Genomic DNA, 13,978 nt, shown 5'->3' on the forward strand with positions numbered 1-13,978 from the left:
GGTCACCGTCAAAGTAACGCCACATGGTAGACTGATTTCATGGCTGAGCACAAGGCTGCACTGAGCCATGTCATCCCAAGAGCAGCCTTAGGGTACGATCTACGCCAGCCAAACACAGGCTGCAAACAGATCACCTGGTGCCCGTATGTGGTCAGTCTGATCACCACCTCTACGCACCACATCACAAACACATCAGCTTTTCATTTGTGACTCCCATCAGGTGAGAGAATGCTTTGGTGCCTGCCTCACACCCACTGTCACTTCAGGCAACAAAAGAGAGTGTCTCACAGTCATCCTGGGTATGGGGAAGTCACTGGCTCCAAGGCAACCAAAACAATTTCCATTCTAGTTAGTGCAACATGCAGGTTACAGTGACGAGCATCAGATGCCTGTCTGCTATAGGTGTGAAAGCAACAGCTCAACATGTCTCCAGAGACAGACGGAGGAGATAAACCACAAAACCTAAAGAGAAGTAACAAAGCAGTTACATTCGAAAGCACCATGCAAGGGCTGCTTTCACAAGTGACCAACTTTCAAATAGCTGTTGGGAGTCTGATTTGGGTGATCTAGAAGCCAGGAGCAAGCCCTAGCAGGCCCTCCCCATCTGAGCCATGCAAGTCACATCCCTACTGAAATGAATGAGCGTGTGAAGAACATAGGGAACTGAGAACAAGCCAGGAAGGGGCTAAGAAGACACAGGAGGATTGGAAGGCCCCAGAGGGCAGCAAGGATGGTCAGGGGCCCAGGAGACTTCTCTACAAGGGGAGACTAAATGGGCTGGGACTTTTCAGCTTACAGAAGAGATGGCCGAGGGGGCATGAGAGCACTGTACAATCCGGAGTGGTGTGGAGAGGGCAAGCAGGGATTCACTATTCTCCACGCTCACTCCCAGAACTAGGGGGCATGCAAGGAGATCATCAGAAAGCGGGTTTCAAATTATCAGAGGAAGGTCCCTTTCACACAGTGCGTAGGTAATGCGGACTAGACCTATTCAATACCCATCGATGGCCTGACCCTGCACCAACATCACCGTTAGGGCCGCAACCTCAACATTAGGACTTCCTGGTCCTCTACGTGCTGGAAGCTGCAGGAGAGCAGGGGCAAAGGACCAGCAGTCTGCTCTGTGCCACAGATACAGGCCGTTGGGTTGAACAGCTTCGGGGCTGACCCAGTCTGGCATTGCTTCTGTTCCTAACTGGCCAGAATGTCATTCAAGAGAGACCAGCTCCACCCTCTGGGGAGAGGAGATGTGTATGGTTGCTAAGGCAGCCCACAACCCCCAATGCCCAGGAACCTCCCAGGCCTCCAAGACCAGGCTCCCCAGCACTACGCGACACCACAGCTCCTCCTTTGCTGCCTGCCAAGCTGGAAACCCGCTGCTCATCCCAACAGGCCTTTGGTGAGGTGGCTCAGGGCAGGAGGGCAGAGCACTACCCCAGATGTCACTCCAACAGGAGAGTTGGCAGGATCTCGGACACACCACACAGTGCCGAGGGCAGGCTCGTCACATCGTGTCATCAAACCCAGACATGGTCACGAGCCATGTGACCCACCCTACCCCTTCCAGACCCTGTCATGCCTCAGCAAGCTCCCCACCCACACCGTGCAGCTCAAGCCCTGGCTGGGGAGAGAGATAGCCTCATGTCAGTGACAGACTTGCTCTGGTGGGAGATCCACATGACTGCAGGGTGCAGAACAAGTTTCACTGGGACATCTGGACTGAAAACAGTCATGTATGGGGTTAACGAAGCTACAGGCAAGCAGCTAGATAGCTGAGCAAGAAGCAGGGACTGGGCAGCCTGACCCTCAAGCCAACCCTAGCATAACAGCAGCAGGTAAGAGCCCAATGTCCGTGGAGTTTGGCTTGAAGCAGTTTGGAGCAATGCATTTGACCGGCTCAGCATGCAGGAGCTGGCATGCAACAGGGTCCACAGGCTAGCACGGGCTAAGGACAAGGAAAGGAACAGCTAACACTGAGGAGACTATACACAGGGCAGCGCTCCCTCTCTGTAAGGCTCTGGCTGGGGCCAAGCCGGCTGCCAGCAGGGAGTGGGGGTCTCGCCAGTAGTGTGGGCTTATGCTGGACAGTATAGCACCAGCCTTATAGCAAGGGAACACTGCGCAGAGAAGTTATTTATACATATAGATATATATAATGTACATTATATATATAGGGGCACAGTCACATCACAGGAGCGGAGAAGTTTGCTCACCATTAGCAAAAATCCTATGAAAGACTGTTGGTAACAGAGCAGCCCGTAAGCGGGAATAAAACAAGATAGAAGTCGATGAGTTGATGAAACAGCAAGCACTTCACATAGATACAGACAGCGACGTCAGAACCACAGCGGAACATGGATGGGGGGAGGTGGTCCCTACACTGGGCCACCCTCTCAGTAGGCTTCAGCCTGTGACCTCACAAGGATCATGATGGTCTCTACACCCCAGACCCTGTGGGGCCAGGGAGGGGAAATGGCTCTGCCCACAGGGCATAGGGTGCTGCAGCCAGTGCTCAGGGCAGGGAGGAGGCTCAGTTTTGAGTGCCCAGCTGGGCCGTGACCCCCACCATGCCACAGGACAGGGCTTTCCAGGCCCTTGCCCAGGGGGTTTTAGCAGCACTACTCTCCCACCCACCTCACGAGGTTTTGCTGCCTGGCAGAGAGCAAAGCTAGGGGAATGGAGCTAGGGGAAGGCCATAGGACAACGGGCCAGCCCAGAGACTTACCCAGCCCAAGAGCCTGCCCATGCTCCAGAGGTAAGGAAGGGACTGCATCAAGCAGCAAGTTGCTCACGACACCTTCTAGAGCATCCCTGAGAAGCCCCCAAAGCTCCCACCACAGTCCCTGGGACACCAAGCTCCAGAGTGAGACTGGTTTGGCCCAAGAGAGCAAATGACAGCCAGGCCAGATATCTCTGAACCTCAGAGCGGGCACAAGTCTCAGAGCGGGCCACTTTCTGCACTTGTACAGCTCCTCTGCTCTGAACTGTACCTCACTGCCAACTCTGGCTGGGGACCCTGCTTGCACCCAGGGAGCAACCCCAACACAGCTGCGAACAGGACAGCCACACTCGGCCACGCTCCACCCAGGAACTTCCAGTCCATGCCAGGTCTCCACTGCCCTCCCAGCCCTGCCCACCTACAGCAGCCTCACAGGCCCCAGTCAGCCCTTCCTGCAGTGTCCTCCTTCCAAGAGTCCTTCAGTTAAACCAACAGGTGCCAACCTTTTTGAAAGGCATGCCACAACACAAGCCCATGCGTTCTCCTCAAGTGTCACACCAATCCCCTTCCCCTGCCCAATCCACTGCCCTGCTTTCTGCTCCCTGCACTACTCTGCCCGGTGCCACACAGAGGTTGGCCACCTCTTTGCTAGACACTGCACTGCTCTCCCACTCCTGTCCTGTTCCAAACCATACCCACTCCAAGAATCTCTGGGCCAAACCCTTCCCAAGCCAGGTTCTTTCTCTTTCTAAAAGCCTGCAACAGACCTGAGAGATTCTAGTCACTGCAGCCAACTCTCAAAAGAAAGGGAAGCAAGCTATCTGCAAAGCAGATTGGCAGCAAGTTGCCAAGGTGGTAGCAGGAGATGGGCTCTGGGAACCCCCTCCCAGCAGGGCACTCAGAGAGCCAGGTAGCTTGCACGTGTAGACTTGACCTACCCTCCGTTTACTGAGCCCTCAGAGCACTGCAGGGTCTCATGGCATCCTGAGGGGAAAGAGAAGGGCACGCACATCGCCTGCTCAAACCCGGGCCTTCCTAGGACCCTCACCCTCCTTCCCCCAACCCTGACAGGACTGAAACTGATGGACGGAGCATGGCCTCTGCATTGCGCCTCTCCCCTCCCTGAGCCTGCTGTCTTTGGTCCCTCCTTCCTGGGACAAAAGGGAATTATGCGGCTGCAGGGTGCCACACAGACCAGGTGACTGACAGTGGCTTGAGTACTGCACAGTCAAACTCCAAGAAAAGGAGGTGCTGACCAGAGATGCGCTGCAGGCCACAGAGCTCATCACGGGATGGTGACGGAGGCCTGCCAGCCTTAGCAGCACTTCTCGGCTCAGGGATGCCCTTCCCCGCCAACATGGAGGGTGGCAACTTTCCCAAACACCTGCACCACTTCACCAGTGCCAGCACCTTCTACTGGAGAACCCGCATGGGGCTGGCACCATGGACACTGACAGTGCTGCTTTTTTGTGTATTCCCAGGTGCCCTGCCCCTTCGCGCAATCAGGGCTGCAGCTCCTGGGACTTACCAAACCGCTTTAGCAACACACAGGACAGGAAGTTTCAGAGAGTGACTGAGTGGTGAGAAGTGATTCCACGGAAACACAAGATCCATGCTCATTGCTTCAAATGCCCCAAGAAGGAAACGCTGCTAAGACTGAGCATCAAGTTGGTCTGCCAGGTCCCAACCCCACTGGAGGAAAGGCCAAGGCAGCAAGATACGGCTCCATCTCTGCATTGCTAGCTTGGCTGCACAGTGGCACTGCCAGCGGCTCTGGTTCAGGGCCCTCTGGGTAACGGCCCCTGCAGCAGAGGGGCTGTTCCTCTACACATAACCCCAGCTGCTTTTTAAATAAAGGAGTTACTAGAATCCCGGTTAAGGTAGGCAGATGAGCAGTGCCAGCCAGAGGTCTGGGCTGTTGCCTCTACAGGTTCACACTGACAAGGTGTGCCCTCTCCACAGCCAGAAGGAAGCCTTCCCTATGGCCCTCTTACAGAACTGACTTCAGAAGACTCGTGGGGCTCCAATTGTCTCAACTTCTTCTGGTGCAGCCCACAGAAGCAAAGCCCTGAGAAAGGGGCCAAGGGCCTGCAGGAAGCCTGGCTCCACAGTGGCAAGACTCAGAAAGCCAAAATTAGTGAGGAAGAGGCTGCCTTGAAGGAGAGGTTCTGTGTATTGCCACTCACAGGGCTCAGACCTAGCCCAGAGGTGTCAAGCAATGGAACTGTCCTCCCTGAATCAAGCCCCAAACATAGATGCAGAGTTGAAAGGCAGTTTCCTGTGCTGAAAGCAGCACTGATGATCCAGCACTGGGGGGACCAATTTCCAGCTCTGCAGGACTCCTAACCCTTCGCCAGTGCGAGTGGGCCAGGTGCTTGCCAAGAGCAGTGAAGCAGGCTCAAGGAGAGCCTTCAGAAGTTCAGGAAGAACAAAAGCCAAGCCCCAGCATCCTGGCAACATGCCAGAGGTGTTAGTGCTCCTTCTGTCCCATCCCCATAGGATAGGATTTCTAAACATTTTTCCTAAGCAATGGGTTCAAAGCTCTCCTGACACGGGGTAATGAGTCCAGCTGCCCCAGAGAAGAACATGGCTGGGGTCTGACTTAGGAGGAGATCTGTGTTGATACAGACTAGAACGGAGGCATGTGCCAAATGTCTCTTTTCAGCTCTGCGACTAAGGTCAGCCAGGACAGGCTGCAGCCTGCTCCTCCTCAGAGGTCACAACAGAGACACAGACAAGACAAAGAACCCTCCCCTCCCAGGATGAGAGCGAGTTCGGAGGCAGGCTGAGATTCCACATGGGCAGAGGCTCATGAGCCAGCATGAATTCAGTCACCAGGTCTTTGAAGTGTCTAGCAATGCTAGGGTGATGGGAGGTGGTAAAGCAGGCAGCTGGCGCATCAAGCTGGCAGACAGCATGCCTGCACTGCACAGAAATGGGCAGAGGTCTCAAGGACACAAGAGGGAGGACAGAGGCAGAGCACAGGCAGAAGCTGGACCAGCTCCTGGAAACTGGATTTCAACAGCGCTTCCTGACTGTCACCAGATTTTCCATCCTGCTTCAGGGAGACCTGGCCAGTCCAGAAGGAGCAGCTCTGGACAGGGAGGAAGGTGAAGCAGCTTTCCTGAGGCCAGGGGTCTGACAGCACAGGGAGAAGTCAGGGAAGTGGCCAGGGGCTAAAACATCTGATGAAGAAGGTTGTTGCCTCCAAAGTCTCCTGCCTCTCTGGACCAGCTAGCCTTCAAGGTGCCACCCTGCCCTGCCTTCAACCATGGGCCAGCACCAAAAGCACAGACCAAGACTATTAGTAAGATCTGAGCTGGCCCACAGGTCCAGCAGCTCAGAGTAGAAGAGAAGGCACAAGAGGAAAGTCCGGCCAGTCTTGGCTCCTTGCATCTAGTGCTGCGAGGATACTGGTGCAGTCTCTGAACAGCTTGTCAGGCGGGTCTCAAAGCTCACCAGCCTGGGGTACGTGCGCATGTGTGCATGTAGGCAGAGGTGCACAGAGCCCACTCCCCCAAGAAGGGCCAATGGAGGAAACTAGACGGACTCAAGGATTTTGCACGCACACGACCAGGAAGTGTCCGTGTCATTTACTAAATGCAAGTCCCATCAGGGGTGTGACCTGACCCCAGTTCTCAAAGGGTGGGAGAAGGGGCTGCAGCAATCCCCATTGTGCCCAAGAATGCTCCCCACCAGGGCAGGCCCTCCCACCCTGCCTTGATTCTGGAGGGCAGTGCTCTGAACAACGCCTCCCTAAGCTCTAGCAAGGTGAGAAACTGGGTGCCCAGCAAGGACTGAAGCTGTGGATGCAGTCACTGGGGACTTTGCCTCCTGAGCCTCTTACCTGATCCGATTTTGATCAGTCCATTGTGCTGGATGAAGATGGTGTCACAGGTCAGGTTGCCATGGATGATGGGGGGGTCACAGGAATGGAGGTAGCTAGAAATTCAGAACAGGACACTGATAAGGAGAGACCCTCTGCCACAGGGCAGCAACAGCAGCAGGGGCTGAGGGACAGCACTAGTGAACAATTGGCTGGGAGCATCTGCAGGGGCTGGGAGACATGGCCAGGGCCAAAAAAAAATAAATAAATAAAATAAAATAAAATAAAGCCTGACACCTGACCAGGGAGGGAAGGCAGAGAGGGAGGAAGAGAAGAAAGCCTTCCCTGGCCCCCTGCCTCAGCCCGTAGGAGGCACTTGCTGGGTAACCCACCCCACCCAGACAGCTGCAAGGGGCAAAGTGGCAGCAACCTGGCTGTGGGCCTTCGATCGCCTCCAGGATGATGCAGCTGAGCACCACTGCAAGCTGCTCAGCTGACACTATAGCTTAAAAGCAAGCTTTGCTCTGGATCCCAGCTTTGCCAGGCAAGACAGCTGGGAAGCCCCTTTCTGCCCCTGCAAGCAGAGAATGCAGCTTCCCCCCTCTTTGGAGGCCCTGAATGTTCTCGGAACACCTGCAGCTGCCCACAGAGAAGATGAAACTGTGTTTCATACTTCAGGGTTCCTGCCAATCCCATGTAGGGGTCAGGAGGGAAATTCGCCCCCTCCCCTCCCAATACTCAGTGCAATTTCAAAGACTTTTCCTTTTCTTTGAAGGGCCAGAGATGAGCTAAGGAAGGACCAGAGATGAGCTAAACCAATGCAGAGAACCCTTGGCGGTGCCTGGCAGGTGTGCCCACCAGACCCGGCATTAGAAGGCATTCCCCCAGGTCAGGGGGAGCTCTGCAGCCCAGGGCATATTCCACTTGCTGGAATCCTGGCCTAAATCATCTCCCTGTGGCTGCAGGGCCTTGGGAACTGGTGTGCGCTGTTCCCTCCCTGCACTACATCAGTTTCATTACACAATATTCCATTCCTCATATTTTGTGCTTCTCAGCACTATGGCTGGGACAGTGCGCGCTGGCTCCAGGAGGCCAGCCTAGCTCATCTAGAGCCCTTGTGGACCCACTGAAGGATTGGCGCACAAGTTTACAGCTTTAGCATTCTTATCTGGGGGTTCCCTGGACAGCGTTTTCAGCCTGCCAACAGAAGGAGAGCGCTGAAGAGCCTCTGGACTGTCCACGCGGCAGATAAATCCTGCCCCAGCACAAAAAATGCTGCATTCAAAACCTATGACATGGGCAAGAAAGCTACATCCTCCAGTGCTTCCTGGTTTCTCACGTCTTTGGTCAGAAGACCTGAACTGGCTGAGAGCACATCCAGAAGAGCTGAGGCTGACAGACTCCTAACAAGCCAGGCTGCCCTCAGTACGGTTGGTTTGGGCTCCTCCAACACACAGCTCAGTCTGGCTGGCTGCTTTGGGGTCCATACCTGAGCGCAGAGAGGATTTGGGTGCACCAGCGTTTCCAGGCCTGCAAATACAGCAAAAACCAAGTCAGTCAGCAGCAGGACTAGCTTCAGGCTATTCAAGCCCATCTAAAGGAACACATCCCCTCCTGACAGCTCCTAGTGCCAGCCTAGGCCCAGTGTAGGGATCCTGCTGTTGCTTGTCATCACAGCTGTGCTCAACCCAAGCCCACGCTTGTGGGGAGAAGGAATCCCTCACCTCCTTCCTGGGCACTGGCTTCCATTCCACCCCACGTGGACGTAAAGAAGAGGCAGGTTACTCACGACCATGCCCAAAGGCTGCACAACTGCACTGCCTACTTCATGCTTCTCTGCAGAGCACTGCCCCAGATGGCCCAGCCCCTGCTGAAGCTGGTTTTTAGCAGTAGGGATGCCAGGTGAACAGAGATTCAGCCTGTAGAAGGTAACCCTTGAAGCCCATGTGCCAGCCCGGTCAGAGCAGGATGCACAGGGAAAGGGTTTACCTTTTCATTCATCGTCTTGTGGTTTTTTTTTGTCTTCTTCAGGAACTGTTTCAAGCTGCCTGATGACATGTACTCTGTGATGAAGATCACCTGCAGGGGCAGGAGGAGACATTACCCACTGCTTCCCCTTGGCCCCACAGGGCCCCTGGGCGCACAGGAAAGGGGTTGCTCTCGTCACGTACCCTGGCTTTGTTCTCCTTCACGTCAGCCCAGTACTTGTGGAACTTCACGATATTCAGGTGCTCCAGCTGAATCAGGTTGTCAAACACTGCTTTAACCTTCTCCTGGGACACCCAGAAAAGCAGAGCCCCATTACCACCCATGGTACCCTGTTGCCATCTGTTGCACCTGCCCTCCTGGGTCTGACCCAGCCCCCAACCCTGGGCACTACTAGGGAAATAGTTCCAGCTGCTGTGTCTAGAGCTTGCAGCATCTTGCTCCATACCTGAAACCACTGCTCACCCTGCCCTTGTACCCGTGGCCAATCGGGTCACTGGTACCAGCACCATTACCCTGTTCCACATCCAGTGAGGACGTCCTAACAACTTGCCCAGGTCCCTGTGTGCACACACTAGGCCTGTGCATCCAGCATGTCCAATGCTGTCCACCTGCCAGCGCAGAGCTACAAGTGCAACTAATCACCTGCACTGCACACCCGGGCTGTGCGATCCCAACCCAGCCAGCACATGGCAGTCCCTGCCCCACCAGGAGATGCAGGACAGTCTCCCCCACAACTTACCTCCTGAAGCTTGAAGTTCTTGCGCTCAGAAAACTGCACCTCGTTCCAGACTACTTCCACCCCTTCCTCTGTGTCCATAGCCAGGTAGGCACTATCAATCCCCGGGACATTGCGCTGGTTCACCTGGATGAACAGGAGGGAGAAAAAGGTGAGGTCCAAGACAGGGAGACCCCCTTGCCCTGCCCACTTCACTTCCCAACACAATGAACTGCAAGCCTGGCGTTCCACATGCACGTATTTTATGGTTTGTGCCCCAAGATGCTTGTGCTCTGTGCTAGAGAAAAGAGGTGGACAGAGGGTATGGGGAGGGGGAAGGAACTGGAGGGAGCAGACAGCAGTCCAGGGAGAGAATTTTGCACACCACTAAGCTACTACTGAGCTGCCTGGTGATACTGAATTACTGGACCTGACTGTACCATCAATGGTGTCTACACTTCCCTGACTGCACCAAAGAGCGTGGGGAAGAAAGCCTGCATGGGCAGTCAGCAGACCATTCTAAGAGGGGATCTGCACAAGAGCAATGCTGTGCGGAGAACGAGCAGAGAAGACGTTTCGGGCACGGGAAAGCAGGGGCAATGCCGCGTGTAGGAGACTGCCAGATGAAGGTGGCACGGGGGATCCTGTACCAACTGGAACAGTTAAAGCCTGTGTAGTCAGGATCAGCAGAGTTGGCAGTAAACCGCTTGAACCCAGTGTGAGTGTGTCCACACTCAAGGTCTGCCAAGCTGCTGACGAGGCTTAAGCAGGGGATTAAAGCTTGGCTGTGGGAAGCACCAGGGCTGTGGAGGGCCCCAAAGGAAAGGGCAGTGCTTTCAAATGGAGGCTGGCAGAGAGTGGGACAGGGAATGGCAGCAGAGCAGGAGGGGTCCCCCTCACAACCTGGCCATCTCATTTCCCTCCACAGGGACCCACTGCTCCTACAGCATCTTCCACATGGACTTGGAATGCATACCCTGGAGAGCCCTGCAGGACATGCGTGCCAGGGCTCTGCTGGATTAAGCACTGGAAACACCAAACTGGACCCCTGCCCCAGTGCTTATCACGGAGTGAAGACTGCATTGGCACCAGGTAGAGCTGCAATTTGTCTCCTCATTATAAAGGCAACAGATATTTCAGCTTGCCTCTGCCAAGCTGCTGCAAGTGGCTGGGCCCCAACCCTGTACGGCTTGGGTTTGGTGCACACAGCACTATTAAGCTTAAACAAACTATACAGCAAGAATAATTAGAAAGTTGTAAATTACTGTTAGCCAGCTGATTAGACCAACAGGCAGAGAGGAAGTGCATGGAGGCTACATGCTTAAAGTGGGATAGAACAGTACTTTTTTTTTTATACCCAATTTATACACTGAATAATTACAGGCCCCAATTAGATTGCAATGATTATATATGAAAACCAATTTCTAGTCCCATACAGATAACCATGCAGCTGTACCCTACTGTGCTACCTCGGTAGGTGAACTAATTACTCCTTCAGGTTACTCCTTCATTGCTAAACCTCCTACCTTTCCAGGGGAGGTTACTTGACTTATCTCCCAGGTGGAATCTGCAAGGGCCGTAACCTTTTTTTGCTCATCATATTTTTGGCAGCCTAACAGAGCGTGGCATTATTTTATTTTGGTATTTATTTAGGATTCAGGAATAGCATGGGGGAAGGCAAAAAACACAATAATTTTCAAGACTGTTCGATCAAATTACATACTGGGGTTGCCTGCAGCAGCAGAAAGAACTGGACTTGATGGCCCAGGATGTCCCTTCCTGCCCCAGCTAGGAAAGACACGAAACAGAAACTAACGAGTTCAATATTTTCAAATCTGCAGATCCAAGTAACTTGCATTCATGTGATTTCTGGACAAAGAACTCCAACGAATACCAACTCCGATGGATCAAAGGAACTCTGGGGACACCCCAGATGGCCAGGGGTTGGGAGACAACAAACCTGTGCCAATGTTTTAAAAGGGTGAATGGGATAACCAAGACATCTCAGTCAAAATAAAGAAAAGGCTGATGTGCAATATAACCAATACAGAACAGAGAGACTGTAGACTAATTAAAGGTCCAAAACAGGTTGGGGGGGGGGGGAGGTTAAGAGTTAATATTGTTTTTCATGAGATTACGAGTCTGGTTCATACGGATAACTGCGGATTTAAGATCTCAGGGTATCTCCAAGGTATGACATTCTCCCATTTGGTACTATACTATCCAAGATCAATGCCTTGCATATTTAATGGTTTAAAATGGGCTAAATGATCCTCTCCATGTAATGGCAAATGGTAATTTATCCTCCTGTGGGGATATTTCCAGTAGAGTCCCACAAGGGGCAAGCTCCATGTGTCTGGAGCTCCTGACAGAGACTTTAGGTAAGTGAACGTGCAGGGGGGCTACTATGGGGGTGGTGACATGAAGCACAGCCAGGGACCCTGCCTTGGTGTTGCCTCTGGCTCAGAGCTCCTGTGAGGTTTGCATCCAGATAGGCCATTGGATGGGGCGGTGGCACCCTGGCCCCCTGTCCGCAGGGGCTGCCTGGCAAAGGCTCTGGGGTCCAGGGGTGGTGGACGAACTAGGAGTCCCCTCACCTGTCCCATGTGTGCCCAGCTTGAGGTGCTGGAGGGGCAGGTGAGGAAACTTCAGGAAGAGGTTAGCAGGCTGTGGGGGATCAAGGCAAAAGAGACTGATGAGTACTTCCACTCTCTGCAGGACTGCACATATGGCAGGATGGCAGCACAGGAGGGACCTGATGCAGAAGGATGGAAGACGGTCACCTCCAGAACTAGACATCACACTGCTGGAGTGATTCCCCCAGTGCAACTGGGGAACAGGAATGAGGCCCTGGCATCACTGGGAGAGAGGGCAGCAACGGAGGCCGTGTCCACAGCTACCAGCAGACAGGCTGAGGAACACCCGGGCAGCCAGAGGAGAAGACATCAGGTCATCATGATGGGCAACTCCCTCCTGTGAGGAACTGAGGGAGCCATCTGCTGCCTGGATCCCACAGTACAGGAGGTATGTTGCTGGCCAGGAGCTCAGATTTGGGATCTCAAACAAGGCTTCCAGACCTAATCAGGCCCACCGACTACTATCCCATGGTCCTCATCCATTTGGGAACAAATGATGCAGCCCAGAGTAGTCCGGGTCGGGTCATAACTGACTACATAGCTCTGGGAGCCTGGCTTAGAGGTTCAGGGGCACAAGTGGCCTTCCTATCATCCCGGTCAGCAGCCGCGGCCAGCACTACAGCAACTGCATTGGTGAGGTCAACCCAGGGCTTTGGAGTTGGCGCCACCATGCGGGGTTTGGCTTCCTAGACCATGATCCATATCATAGTGGTTATGGTCAGAAGGGATCTAGACAGATCACCAGGTCCGACCCACTGTCCCAGGCAGGAATGGGTGCTGGGGTCATATCACCCCAGCCAAATCTCTGTCCAGTCTCCTCTTGAAGACCCCCAAGGTAGGAGAAAGCACCACCTCCCTTGAGAGTCCATTCCAGAGCCCGGCAGCCCTAACTGTAAAGTAATGCCTCCTGATGTCCAGCCTGAACCTTCTCTCTAACAATTTGTGGCCATTATTCCTAGTAACCCCGGGTGGTGCCCAGGGGAACAGAGCCTCCCACAATTCCCACTGGTCCCCCTGGTGAGTTTGTAAATGGCCACCAGATCCCCTCTCAGCCTTCTGTTGTGGAGGCTAAATAGGTTCAGGCCCTTTAGCCTCTCTTCATAGGGCCTGCCCCGCTGCCTCTTGACCATGCAAGTGGCCCTCCTGTGGACCCTCTCAATGCTGGCCACATCCCTCCTGAAGTGCGGCGCCCAGAACTGGACGCAGTACTCCAACTGCGGCCTGACCAGTGCCACATAGAGGGGGGGGGATCACCTCCTTGGACCCATACTGGATCTGGTATTGGCCATACTGGATCTGGTATTGGCAACGGGGGATGACATGGTTGGGGACCTACAGATCGGTAGCCATCTGGGGGACAGTGATCACCTAATAATAGAATTCACCATAAGACGTCGAGTGGGTAAGGTAACTAGTAGGGTGAAAGTGCTAGACTTTAGGAAAGCTGATTTCAATGAACTCAGGCGATTAGTCAAGGACGCACTGCAGAGTAGGAGTTTTGAAGTGATGGGAGCCCAAGAAGGGTGGCTGTGCCTTAAGGAAATGATCCTTCGAGCACAAAGCAAGACAATCCCCGAGCGAGGCAAAAGGGGGAAAGGGGCCAGGAAGCTTCCCTGGCTGACCAGAGAAATCCAGGGCAGCCTAAGGGACAAAAGGGGAGCACATAAAAAGTGGAAACAGGGAGAGATCACCAAAGATGAATATACCTCCTCTGCACGTGCTTGTAGGGAGGCAGTTAGACGGGCCAAAGCTGCCATGGAGCAGAGGATGGCAACCCAAGTAAAGGCAACAAGAAATTGTTTTTTAGATATATAGGGAGTAAAAGGAAGGCCCAGGGAGGAATAGGACCCCTGCTAAATGGACAGAAACAATTGGTGACAGACAGAGGGGACAAGGCTGAACTCCTCAACGAGTTCTTTGCCTCAGTGTGCCTAAGCAAAGGGCACGACAAGTCTCTCACTGGGGTTGTAGAGAGGCAGCAGCAAGGCACCAGACTACCATGCGTAGACCCTGAGATGGTGCAGAGTCATCTGGAAGAACTGGATGCCTTTAAGTCGGCAGGCCCGGATGAGCTCCATCCAAGGGTGCTGAAG

General features: G+C 53.9%; 1 protein-coding gene across 1 annotated transcript in view; it reads right to left on the minus strand.

The window, feature by feature from the left end:
• The window catches only part of NRBP1 (nuclear receptor binding protein 1), a 61,226-nt gene that overhangs the window by 15,798 nt on the left and 31,450 nt on the right, over positions 1 to 13,978 (minus strand). Inside the window, exons 3-7 of the mRNA XM_025194298.1 lie at positions 9,274 to 9,396; positions 8,717 to 8,818; positions 8,535 to 8,624; positions 8,035 to 8,075; positions 6,567 to 6,661 (exon numbers count right to left, since the gene is read on the minus strand). Of these exons, the coding sequence (XP_025050083.1) occupies positions 6,567 to 6,661; positions 8,035 to 8,075; positions 8,535 to 8,624; positions 8,717 to 8,818; positions 9,274 to 9,396 (451 nt within the window). The remainder of the gene's footprint in view (positions 1 to 6,566; positions 6,662 to 8,034; positions 8,076 to 8,534; positions 8,625 to 8,716; positions 8,819 to 9,273; positions 9,397 to 13,978) is intronic.

The sequence above is a fragment of the Alligator sinensis genome, unplaced genomic scaffold (assembly GCF_000455745.1).
Source record: "Alligator sinensis unplaced genomic scaffold, ASM45574v1 scaffold2020_1, whole genome shotgun sequence".
Lineage (NCBI taxonomy): Eukaryota > Metazoa > Chordata > Crocodylia > Alligatoridae > Alligator > Alligator sinensis.